The 20,409-nt window shown below is 49.7% G+C and overlaps 9 protein-coding genes across 9 annotated transcripts; 4 read left to right on the top strand and 5 right to left on the bottom strand.

Annotated features, from left to right (window-relative positions):
- Window positions 1–10: 10 nt before the first annotated feature.
- On the bottom strand, window positions 11–2,064 carry FMAN_08022 (putative aminopeptidase P, cytoplasmic; the record flags this gene model as incomplete). Its single annotated transcript, XM_041821444.1, has 4 exons — window positions 11–439; window positions 491–752; window positions 838–1,930; window positions 1,989–2,064. The coding sequence occupies 4 exons, from the start codon at window positions 2,062–2,064 to the stop codon at window positions 11–13; spliced, it is 1,860 nt and encodes a 619-aa protein (XP_041687224.1).
- A 1,484-nt stretch (window positions 2,065–3,548) lies between these two features.
- Window positions 3,549–4,703, bottom strand: FMAN_08023 (uncharacterized protein; the record flags this gene model as incomplete). Its single annotated transcript, XM_041821446.1, has 1 exon — window positions 3,549–4,703. The coding sequence occupies one exon, from the start codon at window positions 4,701–4,703 to the stop codon at window positions 3,549–3,551; it is 1,155 nt and encodes a 384-aa protein (XP_041687225.1).
- A 1,294-nt stretch (window positions 4,704–5,997) lies between these two features.
- FMAN_08024 (putative ring-box protein 1) lies at window positions 5,998–6,510 on the top strand (the record flags this gene model as incomplete). The annotated part of the gene is made up of 4 exons (XM_041821447.1): window positions 5,998–6,096; window positions 6,151–6,229; window positions 6,287–6,357; window positions 6,412–6,510. 4 exons carry the CDS (start codon window positions 5,998–6,000, stop codon window positions 6,508–6,510), a joined length of 348 nt encoding a protein of 115 aa, XP_041687226.1.
- Window positions 6,511–6,660: 150 nt separating this feature from the next.
- On the bottom strand, window positions 6,661–7,081 carry FMAN_08025 (uncharacterized protein; the record flags this gene model as incomplete). The annotated part of the gene is made up of 3 exons (XM_041821448.1): window positions 6,661–6,843; window positions 6,913–6,972; window positions 7,031–7,081. The coding sequence occupies 3 exons, from the start codon at window positions 7,079–7,081 to the stop codon at window positions 6,661–6,663; spliced, it is 294 nt and encodes a 97-aa protein (XP_041687227.1).
- A 1,668-nt stretch (window positions 7,082–8,749) lies between these two features.
- FMAN_08026 (uncharacterized protein) lies at window positions 8,750–10,671 on the top strand (the record flags this gene model as incomplete). Its single annotated transcript, XM_041821449.1, has 2 exons — window positions 8,750–10,035; window positions 10,086–10,671. 2 exons carry the CDS (start codon window positions 8,750–8,752, stop codon window positions 10,669–10,671), a joined length of 1,872 nt encoding a protein of 623 aa, XP_041687228.1.
- Window positions 10,672–11,227: 556 nt separating this feature from the next.
- FMAN_08027 (Mitochondrial import inner membrane translocase subunit TIM8) lies at window positions 11,228–11,569 on the top strand (the record flags this gene model as incomplete). The annotated part of the gene is made up of 2 exons (XM_041821450.1): window positions 11,228–11,345; window positions 11,406–11,569. The coding sequence occupies 2 exons, from the start codon at window positions 11,228–11,230 to the stop codon at window positions 11,567–11,569; spliced, it is 282 nt and encodes a 93-aa protein (XP_041687229.1).
- Window positions 11,570–12,151: 582 nt separating this feature from the next.
- On the bottom strand, window positions 12,152–13,139 carry FMAN_08028 (putative ribosomal protein L23a, cytosolic; the record flags this gene model as incomplete). Its single annotated transcript, XM_041821451.1, has 5 exons — window positions 12,152–12,308; window positions 12,358–12,449; window positions 12,508–12,639; window positions 12,698–12,759; window positions 13,121–13,139. The coding sequence occupies 5 exons, from the start codon at window positions 13,137–13,139 to the stop codon at window positions 12,152–12,154; spliced, it is 462 nt and encodes a 153-aa protein (XP_041687230.1).
- Window positions 13,140–13,612: 473 nt separating this feature from the next.
- FMAN_08029 (related to UPF0657 nucleolar protein C630.10) lies at window positions 13,613–14,488 on the top strand (the record flags this gene model as incomplete). The annotated part of the gene is made up of 1 exon (XM_041821452.1): window positions 13,613–14,488. The coding sequence occupies one exon, from the start codon at window positions 13,613–13,615 to the stop codon at window positions 14,486–14,488; it is 876 nt and encodes a 291-aa protein (XP_041687231.1).
- A 437-nt stretch (window positions 14,489–14,925) lies between these two features.
- Window positions 14,926–16,220, bottom strand: FMAN_08030 (uncharacterized protein; the record flags this gene model as incomplete). Its single annotated transcript, XM_041821453.1, has 3 exons — window positions 14,926–15,567; window positions 15,957–15,997; window positions 16,175–16,220. 3 exons carry the CDS (start codon window positions 16,218–16,220, stop codon window positions 14,926–14,928), a joined length of 729 nt encoding a protein of 242 aa, XP_041687232.1.
- Between the last annotated feature and the right edge of the window lie 4,189 nt (window positions 16,221–20,409).

Raw genomic sequence — 20,409 nt, forward strand, 5'->3', positions numbered from 1 at the left:
TTTCGTTACTTCACTCAATGTGCTGGGTCTCCCTCTTGAGCCAGGCCAATGTCACATTGTCTCCCTCAAAATATTCTTGCGTCTTCTCCTGAACCTTTGCGTTGTAAGTGTTGAGCCACTCCTTCTCTTCAGATGTGAGTAGCGTTGTGTCGATCAGGTTCCGGCAGTACGGCACAAGCGTTACGTACTCGAAGCCCAAGAACGGCTTGTCACCAAAGGAGTGCTTGGCTTTGACCTCCTTGACGAGGACCATGTTTTCTATGCGGATGCCGTACTTCCCATCTTCGTAATAGCCTGGCTCGTTTGACAGCACATTTCCTGGAGCCAGTGCTACTTCAGCATACTGGACACGAGTGCCAATACCAATGGGTCCCTCGTGGACGTTCAGGAATGAACCAACTCCGTGTCCGGTACCATGCCTGTAGTCCAACCCGTTTTTCTATAGTATATGTTAGAGACCAAACTTCATAAGTTGCTGCTAATAACATACCCAAAGATGTTGTCTTGCCAGGCTATCGAGTGCAAAGCCTGTGGTTCCCTTAGGGAAAATGGCTTGATCCAAAGAGATGTGACCTTTCAAAACTAAAGTGTACGCCTCCCTTTCTGCTTCTGTAGGCTTTCCAAAGTGCAAGGTACGAGTGGTGTCCGTGGTACCATCGCGGTATTGTGCTCCTGAATCACAAAGGTAAATAGCTTCAGGGTCGATAGTGGCACAGTTGCCACGCTCAGGGCCGTAGTGAATGATTGCAGCGCTGCATTTGATGGTCAGCGAAAGTTTACAACGCTTAATGGTCAAGTATCATGAATCTCTCTCATATCGCTTTATATCGAACTTACTTTGCACCCGTGGAGGAGATGGTGGGGAATGAGAGGCCAACGAAGTCCTTCTTTTCCTTTCGAAGCTCTTCAAGCTTATCGGCTGCTTGCACTTCGTCAAGTTTAACCTTCTTGTTTACAAGCAGGTCCTCAAGCCAGGCAAAATACTGGATGAGTGCAGCGCCATCTCTCACATGACAGTCCCTCATGCCCTTCAATTCAGCCTCAGTCTTGATGGCTTTGGCATCGCCAATTAGACTTCTGATTTCATCGACCGAAGAGTCTCCTCCCAGAGCACGCTTAAGTGCCCATGAGCCCTTGTTAGAAATGAGGAAGTTGCCAGTAGGAACCTTATCGCCTGACTTGCTCTTTTCAGCATGAGCGGCGTGCAGTGCCTGGGCATCGTCGAAGATAGCTTCGTATGGCTTGATTTCGACTTTGTTCGAGGTGAGGTGCGAGCGGCATTTGCCGTCCAGCTTGGCTTCGTCGATGTAAAGCTTAGCAGCATCAGGGGTAACAGTAGCATACGCGAAGAAGACGGGGTTGTAAGGGATATCGTTACCGCGCAAATTGAACAGCCAGGCGATCTCATCCAGCATGGACACTAAGAAACCAGGGGAGTGCTTCTTTTCCAGCTCCTGGCGGACTTTGGTGAGCTTGTTCAGGACAGACTCTCCTGCAAGCTCATCAGGCTGGATGATGACTTGTTCCGAGGGACGAGAGGGACGCTCATCTCCCCATACCAGATCGACAAGGTTTCCATCAACAGGTACAAGCTCAGCTCCGCCATTCTTTCGGATTTTCTCGGCAAGGTTCTTGGCCGTTGAACCGGAGATGAGTGTTGGGTCAACGCCAACATTCTTTCCACCAGAAGACTTCTCAGCAGACCAGTCTTGCCATGTAGGAACGTCTTGAAGGCCTTGTTTCAGAAGTGTCCAGTTGCTATCGAGCTGAGATGTGGCCTGGTTGAAGTAACGACCGTCAGTAGCCAGAGCAGCAGACTCGAGTGTAACAACAGCACATCCAGCGGAACCAGTGAACCCAGAGATGTAAGCACGTCTGGCATCACAATCTGCGATATATTCAGACGAGTGACTATCCTCAGAAGGGACAACTACAATCCATTGTTAGTACTGCAGCAGTGAATAGCAAGTTGTATCATGAAATCTCACTATAAATATGAACATTGCGCTCCTTCATCAAGCCTCTCAGGCGGGTGAGCCTGGAGGTAGTATCGAGCTTGGTCATTGTTTCAGATGAGGCCCAACGGCGAGAGGATAGGCGTGAAGCTGCGGCTAATCGTCGTGGAGCTGAGCGGAGGAGTGAAGTAGCAGTCTGGAAAAGCATTGACAATCAGACGCAGGCAACAAGACACCTCGGCTGGGGATAAATACACTCGAGGCTTGGAGATAAGCAATAGAGCGAACTGGGAGCTCAGGACTCAAGGTCTTTACAGATAAGAGTCAGTTCAGGATCGGTAACAAGAGATATTTTGATGTCTGAGAGGCGGCTGGTGAGATATGATGAGAGCAGTCTGAGAACTCAGAAGGACATTTCAACAGAGGCTGGAAACATTCACACAAGGGTGAGGTTTGAGTATCATGGGGAAGCGTAATTATGAGGACAGCTAATGAGGGGCTTGGAGATGGAGTCATGACCCAGATAAGTTGCATGCTTTGGACGATCTTTTGTTGGTTTGGCTCACTTACCTTGATAGTACAAGTTGGATTGATGGTGCACAGGGAGGAAATACCGCGAACAGAACCACCCACGAACAGAAAGAAACGACGCTGATGAGGCTATCCTCAGTTGTAGCGAATCGAGTTATGAAATCAAAGGTCGATGAGTTCCTCGTCACGAGAGCAGGGAACCTGAGTGAGGTGTTCCATTAGTGCAAGTACGTACCCGCCCTGGCACCTTCCTCCATGAGTGCGGGCAAGTGTGCAAGCGTGGGATGGCGGGGCAGGAGCGGATCTTTGGAATGACCGCTACCCCGAAGCAAGCCGCACCCCAGACTTTGAAGGCATTCAGTTCGTCCCTATTAATATGTTGGCGCGGTTGGGAGGGGATATGTTCCGGGCGAAAGTCCCTGTTAATGGATCTGGGAACAACCAGAGACAGGAAATGGCTCCTACTGGTATGCTGTATGAAAGCTTGACCCAACTACGTCGATCTGTTTCAGTTCTTTAAGTGGTGTGGCCCTACACAAGATGATTGTATCTATTCCTGAGGATATATCATTCACTCTTCCAAAATCAAGAATCAATTGATGCGCTGAATCAACAAAGTTGAATCAACGCTCAAAAGTGTATTTAGGTCTAATCTCGCGTATGATATACGTTCCAAAGAAACAGGAGGGAATTCTCTCTTCTCCTTCGCCAAACCCCATTCAATCAAGGCTGTTCCATTTTGATACAGGCGCCATAGATACGGCGAGATCAATCTGTCTCTAGATCAGAGGTGCCTCTGTTTGATTCGACTGTATACGTCAAGCTATGATCCCATCATCTGTTGTCAGACCATTCGTCCGTTCAATATATCTTCAATCCTCTCTCTGATAACGCCAAGACTTAGACACAATGCCGCTATACCTTAACCCCTAGACAATGAAAACCGTCCCGCCAAATATCACGTTCCGTTGATGCCGCCTGGGAATTGATGGCAGTTAAAAAGCTATGCAGAAGAGATGCAGGAAAAACGCCGAACGAATAATCACTCCATGACATCAAGTCTTATGAGAACAAACGCTGGTCCGCTCCTGGCGATCCAGTGCTCAAATCCAGCTTGAGAATACGCCGAAGATCGTTTTCCATAGCTTGGAGGTTGTTTGAGCGGCCGTCGCAAGAAGCCGGGACACTAGGACCACTCCTAGCATAGTTGTAGTGTTGAGCAGGGGGTGCGGGCGCGGGTGCAGGTGCAAATCCATTAGGGGCAGATTGAGAGACATTTGTTCCGTTTCCGATAAATAGGAATTTCTTTAGGGCCTCAGTAGGATCTTCAGGTACAACGTTGGGTTTCGGCTGGGTGGCGGATAGATCAGCAGGAGATCGAGCAGAGTTAGAGCGAGCAGCCTTAATGCGCTCTTGATAGGGTGTCGAAAACGCCGGCCCCATGGGACGGCCTGGAGTTCCGTCCAGCTCAACACTGTCGAAACCACCAGACTGGAAGCGTGTTGGGTTGCGGGCTGTCTGGGGGAGAGTTGCTGGCTTTGGGATACTACCAGGCCCAAAAGGAGACTGGGCAGAGGGTGATTCAGTGACGAGGCCTGAAGGGCGGAAGCTGCTGGTGCTTTCGCTGCGCTGACGTTCCTTCTCTTGACGGTGGGCGCGAAACATGAAATCGAGCGGAGATTCCTGGACATCTGATGCACTCTGGCGCAAAGGAGTTGGCGCTTCAGTGTCGGTAGGGGGCGAGGGTTCCTGAAGGATGTTTCGAGATGTCTTGCTGACGCTAGGCGACTCGGTTACCGAACGAGAGACAAAACTGGGAAGAGGTAGGGCAGATGGCGCAGGAGATGCATGGAAAGTGGCTCCGGCAAAGGCAGAGGCCGACTTCATAGATGACGATTGATGCGGTGGAGTGTGACGACCAGGCCGAGCAGATTCGGGGGAGTGAGGACCATTCTTCCCACGATGTTTGTTGTTATTGTTATTATTGTTTGCATTCCTGGGTCGCTGTTTCGAATTGGTGTGGCTCAGCTGCGCATGAGGAGAATCGGTGCCAGCTCCCTTCTGAGGAGTTCGTGGAGCGCGATCGTAACGTGCGGGATCAATTGAGGCGACGTCATTCTCGGAGGCATAAGCCTTCTGAGCAGCAGGACGGCCATTGCCGCGACCGTTACGGCGGCGGGCAGGAGTAGTTGTAGGCTGAGATGGGGTCTCACTCATTTCGTCTGTGGCAACAAGTTGAATCGATCAGACACGAGGGAAAAGACAGGATGAGTGTTGGCTGAGGCTAAGACTGAGACTTAGACAACAGTCAAGTCGAATATGCGATGTCCCGTAGTTGTTTGATGTGCAGCTGGCTGGCTGGTTGATTGATTGATTGAGGCGTTCGTTGGTATCTGACTATGCGACAGGACTCCAAAAGATCGAGCCGGATTAAGATGGTGGTGGGGTGTATGAAAGAGAATATAAAATCGAGGCAGGTGTTACGATTGAGCATAAAGCAAGTACTATTCTGGTGAAGAGAGAGTCGACTAATCTGACCATGGCTGTACTGTAGGAGAAAGTGTGATGTGGATGATTCAAGATCAAGTAATGAGGGGGAACAACAAAAGAAGTGAAGGGCGGAAGCGTCTGGGTTAATAAGAGTCAGTCAGGTCAGTCCCGTCAGGTTAAGCGCAAAGCATGCCCAGTCCAAGCAATGACGCGGGCGGATTCCAGGCATTGCCAGCACAAAGAGTGGGTCAGGCCAGCGTTTAGCTCCAGCGCCTGAAGCGGCGAGCGGATCAGATGTCGCATCTCACAGCCTTGCTTTCGAGCAAGAGAACCTTATTATTATCTGACTCACGTATTCCAATGACCTAGGAGATTTCAAGATACGTTTAGAATTCAAATTAAACAATGCAAAACTAAAGCAATATAACAAAAGTATATCATGTGTGTAAGACTTATATGTTTCGTTTCTAGCGAATGGAAGTCCCATCACGACTGATAAGCGATAGGACCTCTGTGATCGACCCCGCCCCGCCACTGTCCCGCCGGACGCAGCCTGAATTAGGTGAGGTGACCTAAGGCTTGAACTCCTCCAGCTGCCTGTCCGCATGCTTAGAGGAGCTCTGTGGCATCCGAAGCCTTTAGAGCAGACGTTCAGAGCCGCATCATCACTTGCTAGGAACCAAATTCACTGTGAGTCCCCTCGCCTTCCTTGCAAATGCACCATCAAGGTACATTTCTTAACAAAATCAACCCATGCCCAAAGCTTCTATTCATTCTCTTCTCATTGCTGACAATTACAAGCATTCACAACTCTATAGATATTGATCTATCGAGCAGCGAATATCCGTACGTCCTCTTGCCTTCAACCCGAGACTGCGCACTACATGTCCCATTTTCCGTCCGTGAAGATTACCGACATATGGATAATTCTGACTGCTTCTAGCCAACCAGTGTACCTCGATATCAGTCAACGAAATCAACCATAGCGTGGTCTTGCAGGCTGACCCGCACCGTACGAAACATGGCCGACGTTGAGATGAGCGATGCGCCCGTCGCTAAGAAGGGCGAGGGCTCCGGCAGCAAGAGTGTCGAGGGAAAGAAGAAATTCGAGGTCAAGAAGGTACAGACTTACCAGTCTTGAGCCTCCCGGAGTCATGCTGACCGAAATGAACAGTGGAATGCGGTCGCTCTTTGGGCATGGGACATCGTTGTTGACAACTGTGCCATCTGCCGAAACCACATCATGGATCTATGTACGTTTACTCGGATTCTTATTGGATGTATATCACCAAGTGCTCACAAATTGTTAGGCATCGAGTGCCAGGCAAACCAAGCATCTGCGACAAGCGAAGAGTGCACCGTGGCATGGGGAATATGCAACGTGAGACTGCTATACGCCCTTTCTTTTCGTGTCATTCGGCTAATAGAGACACAGCATGCGTTCCACTTTCACTGCATTTCGAGATGGCTTAAGGCTCGATCTGTTTGTCCTTTGGACAACAGGGACTGGGAGTTCCAGAAGTACGGTCGATAAAGAGAATGCGGTCGATATCCGAATTTGATGGACTATGAAGAAAAGAACAAGACAACTGCAAGGAAATAGTAGTATTTAGGTGTCATAATCAGCCTCGTGAGCTGTAGAGGTCATGACACAGCGAGGCCTAGTGCACGACACACAATCTATTTATTGATTTCCTTTGCTTGCAAGATCGTATGCGTACCCGGCTGGAAGCCACTTGACGGGATGTTTGTTGTAAAAGGGCCAGGCCGGCACCACGACGAGGAAGGTTAACGCCGTGCCCCCTAGACCTAGGTAGACCGCGAGCTTGATATCTTGGAGGAAGTAGCCGACAACGAAGGAGATCAGCTAGTTGCAATCATCAGCCAAACAATCCAGCGAGTTAACAGGCATAGGTTGGAGAGGAAGAAGACGTACGCCAGAAATGACAAGGAGAACTGTCGCGAGGAGCTCGGCAAGCTTCTGTCCTTCAAAGTCCTACAGTGGAGCTTCAGTCAGCTGTTGGTCAGGTAAATCGACGGGCGGGATCATGTACAATTTGGCCATCGACGACGTCTCGGATCTGATCAAGAGCTTGTTCAGCCATGATGGATGATGATCGGGTGGGAGTATTCGTTGTGTGTTTGTACTGTGTCTGAAGATGTTGTTCGGTCGGATTGAGATCGATGTGAATGCGATCGCCAATAGTGTCAAGTTCGGAATTGGTCTCGACACCTGGCTGTTAGGATGCTCATAGGCTAGTCTGCTTTCGGTAAATAAGCTTTTTCAGGCCGGAGAAGATTCGATGTCTGAGCGAATGAGGATCAAGATGCCGTAACCATGAATAGACGTAAGTAAGTAATATCCTGATGATCGAATTGTGATCTGATCTTCTGGGTGCATTTATCTGACCCTCTACGAAAGGACAACGTTTAAAGTTATTTGCTGGGATTAATGCAGTGGTGCTCCGGGGAATCAGTCATTCTGCTGGTCAATCAGCTGAGATGATCGAGGTTCCTGATAGCCTACCCTACACCACCCGACAGTGGCGAATCGGCTCTCAAAGCCGGACAGGCACAACAGGGAGTTCCTAGGTTCTAAACTAGGCCTGACCAAGGACAAGCCTGATATCTAACACGGACACGGACACCGATGGTCCAGACCAAGCTCATTCTACAGAAGCAAGTGTCCCAAGACAGGAAAAGTGGCGGCCTCTCCCCGTCTTGTCTGGCCTGTAAGAACCAACGAGTCAACCAGGATGACCTATTTTTTGCTTGTGATAGCACACGGCGATTCGGTACCCGACACTTGATACCACCAAAGACAATTTTTTCTTCCTAGCCCTTCGGTTCCCACTTATAGTATATTAAGTTCCTCAAACTCCTCTTAAACCCAACTTCACCCTGACATCGTCGCTCTCGACACTAAGACCTCCTTTTGTACCCAACATTACTTGGTTTTCTTATTCACTGATGCTTGTTTTGCCCGTGCACTATTAACCGGGTCTCTGTTCTGTCCAGTAACGAGAAAATTTCTCGTCTGGCTAACCGTGCCAGTATCGAAATTGGCCCTTGACCTTAGTTCCTCCAGACGATAGGCCCTGGTATCGTCACCCTGCCTTTATTCCCTGCCAAGGCCCAAAACAAATTCTGGTTACTACAAATAAATCAGCCTGACTCAACTCCTGAGATCGAAATCCACTTGCACCAACCGAGTACTTTATCGCGAAGCTTCCTTTATCGAACCTTGACCGGCTTCTATTTCAATTGCCTTCAGTACTGTTGGCACCTCCGAGCAACCGCTTACTCTACGCCATCATCCAGTATCGGCGTCTTGCCATTATCCCATACAAGTTTTCAAGTTGGCTCAACTCGCCTTCTCAAACGTTTCTCTCCCTTCGCTCTTCGGTCCCAGCTTCTGGGTCTACAGCGGAGTAAACAAGAAGCCCCCGTAACTGGTCTTTAGATCGCATTACCCGTTCTTCGTCTCCCGCTAGTACATATTTACTCTTAACAATCAGCAGCCATTGGCGACAACCGCCGAGCAGAGCTCAGTTTTGAACAAACTCCAACTCGGCGCGCCCATGCCGCGCCGGGTGCGACGTCTATAACCGCCTATATCAGACGACACTGATTGGAACAACAAGCTATGGGACTATAATACCGAGTCCGTAATACACCTTCCGCCCTCCTCGAGACGTATCCATCTACTCTACACGGCCACCGTTAGAGCCAATATAGTCAATATCAAGCTACAAACCTAGCCAAAAGCCAAAATGTCAGACCACGAGGAATCCGCTGCCCAGTCTGGGTACGACACTCCCGTCCCGGAGCTCGATGATCACCGTCACCAGTCGGGTTCAACCAGAGTTGAGCGCCCTCGCCGTGGCACATTCGACAGTCTGTATGGTGCCCGACAGCTCGAACCTGAGCCCCCCGCCCCTCCTGCGATTGTAGTTCGCGACTTCGAGGAGGCCATCATCGATGAGGAAGTAGGTGATCTTTCACCCACTGCTCGTCGCAGTCGCCGACCTACTGTGGATTCCACGGATCGATCTGTCTCGCCACCTAACTCGGTCAAGGCGTTTGCCCAGGCTCGCCGTCGAGAGCGTGATATGTCATTCTCGGAACCCAACAAGCCTGATATCGAAGATGTAGCCAGCCGAGCCATGTCTATCTCAAGCAAGCGCAGCTACCGAAGCAAGCCTCGCACCATCGACAATGATGCTGCTAGCCTCTCAACCAACACAACTGCAGAGGAGGATGTCTGCTTCCCTGTCAAGGAGAGCTATCACAAGGACCACCTGTACATTGACTTTGACTATCTCGAGACCTTCATCAATGAGCAGGCAGCTGAACGCGCGGCTGAGCGAGCGGCTGAGCGCAACGCTACCGCTGCCGAGAAGCAGAGCTTTGAGGATATGCGAACTCAGCAGAATGAATCGCGCCTTCAGCGGATGGTCACTGTTGATGGTGATATCCTGGAACCCGTCTCGGATGACTCGATGACCCGTGAGAAGACGAACCAGACAGCGCAGACTCATGCGGAGGGGTCAATTGCTGAAAAGCAGCCTGCGCCTATCGACCCCAACCGGTTCAGTTTCTTCTCTTCAGCATGGGAGTCAACTATCCACGCAGCTGATTTTGGCGATTTGGTTCTCCCAGGAGAAGACCTTCGAGGCCTCTTCGAGCTTCCTGATGAAGACGAAGATGGTGTCTGGTGGCTCAACGTCAATGCGGCTTCCAAGGAGGAGGTCCAGAGCATTTGCAAAGCTTTCGGAATCCATCCTCTGACAATTGAGGATATCATCACTCAGGAGGCTCGCGAGAAGATTGAACTCTTCCCGTCGTACTACTTTGCCTGTTTCCGTTCTTTCTCAGTTGTCCAGGAGCCTGATGGCATTGAGTATGAGCCTTTCAACACCTACGTCATCGTGTTTCGTGAGGGCACACTGAGCTTCAGCTTTGAACCCAACTCGCACGCGGCTCAGGTTCGTAAGCGAATCACTGCCCTCAAGGATTATGTCTCTCTTAGCAGCGACTGGATCTGCTATGCTTTGATGTAAGTTTACCTGTGAATACGACCTGTAGAGTCATACTAACTGCCCACAGTGACGACATTGTTGATTCCTTCGGACCTGTCATTCGCCAGATTGAGCTTGAAGCGGATGCTATTGAAGACGAGGTGTTCGTCATGCGTGAGGATGATTCCAAGTCGTTTCTCCGTCGCATTGGCCGGGTTCGCAAGAATTGCCTGGCCCTGCTTCGCCTCCTCGGTGGCAAGGCAGATGTTCTCCGTGGTTTCACGAAGCGATGCAACGAGAACTACAAGGTGACGCCACGGATGGACATCGGCATGTACCTTGGTGATATCCAGGATCACGTTGTGACAATGGCCACCAACTTGGGACACTTCGAAAAGATTTTGTCTCGCGCACACAGCAACTATCTTGCTACGGTCTCCATCAACAGCATCGCCCAAGGAACACACACTAACGAGGTTCTGAGCAAAATCACTTTCTTGGCCTCGATCCTGGTCCCCCTCAACTTGGTCAGTGGTGTGTTCGGAATGAACGTGCCAGTTCCGTTTGCAACCGTTGCCGCAAACAACTTGGCTCCTTTCTTCAGTATCATCAGCTTCATGGTTTTCCTATGCATCATTTTTATGGCCTTGGCCCGTTGGAAGCGTTACATCTAGCGAAAGCAATGCATGTGGATGCTACATGCACATGTTGGTTCTGCGAACCCAGTCGGTCGTTACCATTGTTTCTTTTCCAGTATAGAAGGGTGTTACTCGGTGGCATATTCTGGTTAGAGTTGTTGCATGAGGATTGTTTTTAGAGCGGTATTATGACTACTTATTTGGTATTTATAAATTAGATACTGTTTATAGAGAGCTTCATGGCGCTGGGTCGTCTGTCTTGAGCTGTATGTGATAGTGAAAAGACTCTCAGTATACCTTGGCTATTATAATGCGTCGGATTAATAATTCTTTCTCTGAGCCATATAAATCAAAGCTGCTTGTATCTCTTGGTGAAAAAAATGGTAGTCTAAGGCAATAGACACTTATTCTTCTAGGTACTCCCCTGGTGAAAGCTGAGAGTGGGACTACGAGCCCATCCGTGGCCAATTATTGGTCCGTTGATTAGAGTTGCGCATCATCAAAAATCTTGAACTTGTGAGCAGAATCTACTCTACAACAAACCAACTTCAACCCACCATCAATCACGACCAATCTCTTTACAAACGCCAAAATGAGTGCTCAACAATTGTCCATCGATAACGCCGACCTCGAAAAGCTCAACGACAAGGATCGCCTCGAGCTCCGCCAGTTCCTCGCCAATGAGCAGCAGCGCTCTCAGATCCAAGCCCGTACGTACAATACCGAGGAAGACATAATGGGATACGGAATCGCTGACGAAATGTCTTTAGAAACACATAGCTTGACCCAAATGTGCTGGACCAAGTGCGTTCCTGGAAACATCAAGAACCCCAAGCTCGACAAGTCCGAGGAGACATGTCTCGCCAACTGTGTCGAGCGATTTCTTGACGTCAACTACCTTACGATGAAGCACCTCAACGGCATGCGCAACTAGGAAACTGATTTCTGAATGGAAACAAGGTTATTTCTGCTATGTATTACGAGATTTTTTGTATGAATAGACGGGCCGTGGTCATGGTGGAAAACTCAGGCTGTGACCAGGACGGACGACCGAGACTCTGTTGGTCAAAGAGACTGGCAATTGGGCTATGTATATCACGAACGATTTAGAGAGAAAAAAACAGATCTCAACCCTGGTTGTTTGGAAATGACTCATCTAAAATGGTTATGGCTTGTCTTGACTTAACTGGCACATTGTTCATGGTATGCCACCAAGTATATGAGCCGTAGTTTCTGCGAAACCCAAAGACTTGTTAGAAATAAACGCAAAAATTACTTGCGACCCCAAACTACAAATCACATCCACGTATTATCACCCAAATCATATCAAGGCAGCATCTTGGACGACTAAGCGGAGCCGTGTCCCGGGTGGTATTGAATTCATGATCATTTGCACTCTCAACGAGAAGTTCTTTTTACGCCTATTCCGATGCCCATGCCTTGCATTTTCAGCAGGCCAAAAACCAACCCAAAGACACGCCAGAGAAGCCAGAAACCCACAAGCCCGGTGGTATTTTTAGACGAGAGAGAGCTTGTTGGCAGCAATGTCGAGAGCATCGACATCGGGGGTCAGGCGGGCGTAAGCCTTCTTGGTGCCATCAGGGCGGATGAGGGTGTTGACCTTGACACAGTCAATGTCGTAGAGCTTCTTGAGAGCAAGCTTGATCTGGGCCCTGTATCGATGTTAGATTCTGATCTGATATTGTTCTTGAAAATACTGACTTGTTGCTCTTGATGTCGACAATGAAGACGAGAGTGTTGTTCTCCTCCATCTTCTTCATCGCGCTCTCAGTGTTGAGAGGGTGGACGATGATCTAGAATGTGGTTAATACAATCGTTTCCCCAGCAGATCTGACTCCAGGTGGGACTAACCTTGTGCTCATCGAGGCGAGGCTGGTGAGGGATGGATCGGCGAGGGTACTTGGGGGCTCGCGAGGTGATCAGGGTCTTGGGGCGGTGGAAGGAGGTGCTGAAGCGAGCCTTGACCTTCTTGTGGGAGTTGGACTATTGGTATCAAGTTAGCATTGGGACGGTGGTCTTGAGCAAAATGTTTTCAACTTACGCCCTTGAGAGCGGCCTTGGCGGCATCCTGGGCCTTCTTGTTACCCTTGCCCTTGGGCTGAACTGTTATTGAAAGCATCAGCATTCGCTCTTATTCAGAACTCGCAAAATCTGCTGTAGCATGATGCGGTAGAGTATGAACTCAGAGGGTGAGAGTCGAAGAGGAGATTCAGAAGATGGATCGAGTCGAAAGGTCGGCGATGTCGAAGCGATCAAGACGATAACCCAGAAGCGAGGCAGACCGGTCATAGCAGTTGTCGCAATAGATGTAGTGACATCGAGGCGATATAATGATTTGATCTCTCGAGGGTCGCCATAACATCGCCGTTCAAATTCTTGCTCAATTTCGCTTTCGCCCGTCCGATTTTCCTCTTTTTTTTCCCTTTCTTCTCTCCCCTCTTTGTGGTTTCATATCATGTCGTACCTTTCTTGTTGGCGGCCATTGCGTCGGTGTTGTCGAGGGCACAAGATTGTCGGGTGTGCTGGTTGTCGTCGGAGTGGTCAAAGGTTCACAAAAAGGTTCGCAGATTTAAAATCTATTTATTTTTGTGATTTTTTGCAATTAGGGCAGGTGCAGGTTCCACTCTTCAACATGGTGTGATTGGTCAGTGCTTAAACCAATCTATCTCCCTTAGGTAAGCCAACTGCAAAAAGTCATCGAGAGAGTGTATGTCGCACTCAATCACACGGAACTTTTGGGCAATTCGATCGATAAATAGGAATCAAAATGCTCTCCGAGGCCTTATAGATCACTGTAATCTCCTGGGGCTCCCCTGAGGAATTGCTCGATTTGAGAATCGGTGAGTTTCAATGTTAGCCTCCTCTTTACCGAGACTAACATGAAAATCTTCAGATTTCAATGCATTAAGGGGTCAAGAGGTCAACACGCAAGGGTCGTTCTCATTTCACTTATAAAATGGTTTCCAAGAAGCAAATAAGGCTGAAGAGCCTTTCAAGTGGCCGCCCGCCAACTGTCAAGTCCTCACGGTCAATGTCTAGGAAAGCGAGCAGGAGTCTCATCAACACTCATCACCAACTGGAAAAACAACGTCGGCAAGCTGCAGCCAAGGGCGACACGGTCACCGAAACTCGCCTTGCCTCGGAGATTGCCAAGCTGGGTGGTCTTGACCACTATCAGAAGGCTAGTTTGCAAGGTCAGAGTCTCGATAGAGGAGGTGACACGTCAAGAGTGCTTCTGGAATGGCTCCCCGTGGCAGATCTCAAGAAGCGTGCTCGGCCGTTTCATATGCTGGAGGTTGGGGCATTGAGCACTCGTAACGCATGCTCAACAAGCGGTATCTTTACTATGAGGCATATCGATCTCAACAGCCAGGAGTCAGGCATCACAAAGCAAGATTTTATGGAGCGCCCCCTACCCAAAGACGATTCTGAGGTGTTCGATATCATCTCTCTGAGTCTAGTGCTCAACTTCGTGCCCGAGGCCGAGGGGCGTGGACAGATGCTTCTTCGGACTCTCTCCTTTCTTCGACCTGCAGCTGAACCTGCAACTGGTTCTGACGAACCGTTTCCCTGCCTTTTTGTGGTTCTACCTCGCAGCTGTGTTGACAACTCACGATACTTCACAGAAACTCGCTTCGAGGAGTTGATGACGATTCTCGGCTATGTATGTACCAAGACCAAGATGACTCAGAAATTGGCATATACTCTTTGGAAAAGGATCGAGACCGTCTCCGAAAAGCGGCCGGACTTTACCAAGAAGGAAGTCAATCCAGGACGGACACGGAACAATTTTGTCATGACGCTCAAAGCTTCAACGAGTCATTCAAACTGAAACGATGAGGGGAGACACGACAACGCGTGGGGCCTCGACGAGCTGCATATGCGGAACTGCCCAACAAACTATCAGCACGGCAAAACACACGGAGTTTTGAGCACGCGACAATAAGCTGGCACGGTACGAATGTTGAACTCTCGATAATAGGATCTTATCTACACAGTTATTGGAGAGCGCGTACTGTGCTGTATCGTCTGGATCGACTATCTGCAACTTGCTACGTCGCACGACTGATAAGGTGCATGGTGACACTTATGCAGCTTGGGGACACCAGATCACCAGTAGACGGGATCAGCTGGACGGTGGTCTCAGTTTTTGAGGGTACTAGAATTCCCTAGCGAGCTACTACTCTTGTATCTCCGCACAAAGGTCCCACGCTATTCGACGATTATCATTTCCCCACACCCTGAGCGACCTTTTGCTGCAGCCGTCTATCATACTCCCAAAGAAGCGACCTCTGAGTGCTTGAACTCGGTAATGGCGAGCTTGGACAGAAGTTCGTCTGGCGGCAAGGGCGCATTACCAGGACGAACAACGGGCACACTGCGCATACCAGCCTCAACAGCAGCTTTGACCTCGTTGATATTGTCGCTCAGGAAAAGCCATCGGTCGACGTCCTTGTGCTCCGGGTGCTCAGAAATGATCTTCGCGTAGCTATCAACTTCGGTTTTGGGCCCCGCATTAGTGGTATCAAAGTAGTCTGCGATAAGAGGCGTCATATCTGACTTCCTGGAGTTGGTATGTGAAAAGAGCAACTTCTGCGCAGGGACTGAGCCGGATGAGTAGATGATGATCTTCTTTCCAGCTTGGGTGGCCTCGTTGAAGAAGGGCTCAACATCTGGGAAGAGGGGCGCCACGATGTTACCCGACTTGTAGCCTTGCAGCCACAGGTAACCCTGGAGCGACTTGAGATAGGCGATCTTGACATCACGCTTCACGAGGTCGCGGACGTGCGCTTCAAAGTCAGAGCGCGAGTTGCGATACTCCTCGGGGAAGGCATCGCGGTACTTTGCGAACTCTGGGCTATCCCACTCTCGATCTAACACCTTGGGAAGTGCCTCGAGTGCATACGGAAACTAATGACAACAAACAGACCTTGGTCAGCAGGCTGCAGTGTTGTCGACATCGTGCATGCTGTCACGAAACAGGCAAAGTCGGTGAAGAGTGCAAAGGGGGCTGGGAAAGAAGTGCTCGGCTTGAAATTTTCAGCTGCACGCGCCCGAGACTTGCGCAACTTGGCATAACTTGGTTCGGCAGCGTGGACACCCGGGATCTGAGTACAAAGGCCGGCAGCTGGACGGAGGACGTCCGGAAGAGGAGGCTGGGACGAAATTTGGTGGTATCCATACGGAGGTCCGGGCCCGGAGGCGGTAAGGGGGACGGACGGAGGTGGTGGTACGTGGGTAAAGGGAGTAAAATCGGAAGGGTTGCGAAGTGAGACAAACAAGAAAACGGGACGACTCACGAGAACGTCCTTGACAAAGGAGATGGGACAAACGGTTCCTTCTGTAATATGTGTTATTCTGGCTATTCTGAGTGTACGATATCCAAGCAAAGCGTGAGTGTAAAGTAAGGTACAAAACATATGCCAATACAATAAATGACAACTCAGTCCAAAACAGTCCTTGCAGTCAACAAAACATGCAGTCGCCAACAGCAACTGCGGAGCCAGTTTAATCTTACCAATATCAAACACTAGGACGTCGAATTCATTGAGGTTGAGCGTCATCGTGAAAAGGAGTTCTTTTTCGTGAGAAAGCGGTCAAGCCCGAATATTGACACGTCCAATGTGAGAGATGAAACTGGTGAATTAGACCGAAAGTAAGAAAGAAGAGATGACAAGAAAATTCTGTCAGACACCGATTCCGATTCGGGATCCCTGCTACGATCTTGAAGTGTGAGGAAGAGAGCGTGAAAAAAAAACCAATATCGGCGGTGGCAGCAGAAGGTCCTTGTTCCTGGATCCAAGAGCGGGCCGCTATCTAGCTTGGCGCCTTTTGGTGAGGTGATTTCCTTGGAGGTTTAAGATCCTGGACGAGGTGTCCGTGTTAAGCTTGATGCAGCTGGGAACGTGGGTTGATGAGATGCAATAGTAGATCGAATCTAATGCGAATGGAGGGTTGGTTTGCAGCCATGTGAGCATTAGAGGAAAGGCGGTCAAGAGGTGAGGTTGGCTGGTTCGAGGGGAACTGACCAATGACGTGTTAGTATTTCCCGACTGCAGGGTAGGGAGGACAACGAAGAGGTCTGCTATAAAGGAACCAGATAGAAGGACTTGGCTGTGTTACAGGGGTCGGCGGCCAGATCCAAGTGAATTGGCTCTGAGGAATACAATGGATCTCTAATTAAAAACCTGTTCACGAAAATGACAACTGACAGTTCATCTGTCACAGGTCGTGAACTAGATCTCTTCGTATCCAAGGTCTGGTCTGCTCAGCATTGTACAACACGCCTGGTCTAGTCTATGCCGGCTGTCGCCAAACCCCGTGTCACTGCAGGCTGTGGTCCCGAGGCAAAGCAACCCAAGCTGCAGCTCGATACGGAGCTTTTAACAGATCCCCTGCTGTTCCCGAGCTGAGTGGAAGTGGCCAGTTCATGCAGCTTCCGGAACGCAGCAGTGAGACAGCCCCTGGCAACGGTGAAAGAAAAAACATGTGTTGTCCACAGTCACAGCAGGACCCTTTTTCTCTCATCATATTTGGTGGAGTCTCAATTCTTGGCCTCGTGGTATCGGGATCCAGTGAGGGTACTTGTGATTAGGCGGCCCCTCCTACCGCTGCACATGTCACTCTGTCGTCCAGCCACTTCAAGATGAATGAAGGGTCTGATCCATCACCTCACTTCAGCTGATGGGTCACAATTTGCTGGAGCTTCAATTCAATCCCATGACTGACAGTACTGTAGCTACCCTGGACAAGAGCTGCAACTCTCACGCGATATCTAGAGAGCAAATCTGTTGAGTCAGGAGATCATCTTGGATGATGAGATTCAACCCCTTCAGCGTCTCGGTTTTCCCCTCAATATCCCTTGTTGCCCTCTCCCACCATCTCCGCCCTTGTTGACAAGATCCGCGCATAATACCATGTTATGTTGTCAATGTAAGTAAATATTGTGTTTCCGATATGACAACGAATCAGAACCGGGGACGACGTGACTTGAGACAACTATATCACGTCCAACCGAAATAGGGAGTCGTGTCTAGAACCATTTCAACGTGCAATTGTGCAACATGTAGGCTTAGAGCGAGCGACTTACTCACCCGTGACCATCGTGACATGACCAATGTTCATCATCTCATCTCCGTATTTCATCTTCACTGAGTCACGACTCCAAGTCTCCTGTCCTTGGAACGCCGATATCGAATTCCGTCTCCATACTTGTCCGGACTCCACAAGGGGACAGCAAACATCAGATCTCACGAGGCCCGGGGACCCGCACCGAGTGTCAAGTCCGTCCAAACAAACCAGTACACACAGGTACATACGTACACACATACATACAGCACAGTATCTATCTTGGCTTGAACAATGGAGACTGGAGCAGGTGAGTAATCTCGAAGAATTCCATCATCCGAGATTCGTAATCCCATATTCCCTGAATAATCTCGTGTCCACGTATATTTTGCACCCCGCCCTGATGGAGACGAAATGCCGTCATTTCGTCTGTCGAGTCGAAATTCAAGGTTCGTTGCTCTTTGTTGTCTTTCTTCCCAAAAGGGTATGTAGCATCACAGTCTCCTGGGCAGGCCATTCAGTTGTGCACAGCTGTTTCGTGTCATGGTGATGTTTTGTGAAGATTTGCACAGATTTGTGCATGGCTGAGCAACACGGACCCTTGAAAATCCATCCAGTCACGTTTGATGATTGACGACAGATCGTTACATACACGCAATTCCTGCCAGCCCAGCAGCCAGCCTTGGAAGCATAGCCTGTTCTGACGCACGCCCCTTTTCTATTTACGGGTGTAAACACCAACACAGTAAGATCTCCTTGGACAATCCCAGTCCCTGACCAATATTTGGAAGCTTCTGGCGTTTGTTGGATGACACATTCAGACTCGGCGGCTGAAGAAACCATCTGTTTACTTTTGGCGGCCGAGTCTTATTGTCTGTCTATTAGTTCATCTGGTCCCTGAGACGAAAGGGTCCTCATGGCACCGGGGGCACGCCCACTGGAATGCAGGATCCAGGAGTGCATGACCCAGTGCCCACGCTGGGCCAATTCACTGATAACCTAGATTAGCAGACGAGCAAGGGTGTAAGCGTTACGGCGTCAGAAGGGTGATCGACAAGAGACTGGCGGCAAAAGTTGGAGACTTGGAACTTGATAACCAGCGATAACAAGGGTCTTCTGCAATCGAAGAATTGGCAGGCTTCCAGTCCAGGAACGAGAGAAACGTGGCACAAGATCCAATCAGTTTGTTTGCTGAATAGTCTAATTGCGTAGTCGCTGATAGCCATTGCCTCAATTCCCCGACTGCAATGTTGGCTGCGCACCGCCCGTCCGTCACTCGGACTGTGACTGTGCCGTGGCGCCGACTATCTATGTAAGAAAAAGCCCGAATTGCGTTTGAGACGGATCAAAACTGTAAACCGAAATAGCGATAGAGAAAACGAGACCCTGATTTCGGATTCGGGATAGTCAAGAATGGGCTCACTTTTCCTGTCCACGAGACAGTTCAGTTCAGATTGAGTAGGACATCAGAAGCTGGATTTCCCAGGTTGGATTTCGTTGGGGACAGAGAAGAACCCTTGCAACTAACAGCTCGTTCTCGTCTTGTTTGCGCTGCCGAGCCAAGCCTGTAAAACCTGGGGATAGCATCGCATCGTCGTTGCATGGGATGTATTAACTAGCCCATGGCATGGACTACTCTACACTGGTGCCACGCGCACTATGCGCACTATGTGCATTGCTACGCTCCGTCGCTGCAGCCAGTGAACAAGTGCTCCATTCATGCCTCGAGGCCGTACACCATCTTGTCTACGCCCAGCGGTAGCTTGGTTAGCAGTCTGTTGGGATCTGCATCAGGCAATACACATGAGCACTGTCCTTGAAACACCAGAGTATAGCCTAAAAGTTACTTTGCTGAAGGGTAGCGGGCGGTGAAGCCGCTATCAGCGTTGCATCGACGGAGGTCCAGATTGCGCGAATCCCATTTCCCAGTGTCTGAGCCCGGCGCTGTAGGTGTACTGTTTGATGAGAGGGGCGCACACTGTATGATCACGCTGACCAACATGTCATTTCCCGCCGACCACCGATAAAAGTAAAAGAAAAAGGCAATGGTGAGCTGGGCCGGCAGCGTCCAACGGGAGGGACGCCGGCAGAAGCTACTCGAATCGCCACCAAGATTCGGCGCTGGGGCCCCGTACTCGTCCGTATGACTGATGCTGAGCCCCGGCACCGGCCTCTGGATGACTCCCCTATTCCCCCGGTTGACTTTCCAGTCACTGAGTGAGTGATCTGGCTTCTGCTGAGTTTGCCCTGGTTCTGGTTAATGCTCTCCACCCTCAGTGCGCGTGAGGTCTTGTTGACACTGAGCTAGATAGCGCCGGCTCCCTGATAGCACAGTGCTAGATCTGCATTTGGCAAGTCGTCATGTCAGTTGGTATTCCGTCATGTCGCTATTGTGATGTCCGGGGAACGGATAACTTTGATAACGCGGCAATGCATAATACATGGAAAGTGAACCAGTTATACGAGTTATGCAACGAATTGGCTGCTTCCAGTATACAGTATGTCGCAACAGTGTCTTGATAACGCGTGTATGTATTCATTATTGACCTCATTTCATTTCTGCCGTCATGTTTTGGATTGAACCTGTCTGTCTGTTGCAATGCTTCCTAATCCTGAGACGAAGGGGTATTATCATCATCACCAATCCTGGGCCATCAATGTTTCTGATCGCTGCTTCTGTTTGAT

This window comes from Fusarium mangiferae (assembly GCF_900044065.1).
Source record: "Fusarium mangiferae strain MRC7560 genome assembly, contig: FMAN_scaffold012, whole genome shotgun sequence".
NCBI classification, from domain to species: Eukaryota; Fungi; Ascomycota; class Sordariomycetes; order Hypocreales; family Nectriaceae; genus Fusarium; species Fusarium mangiferae.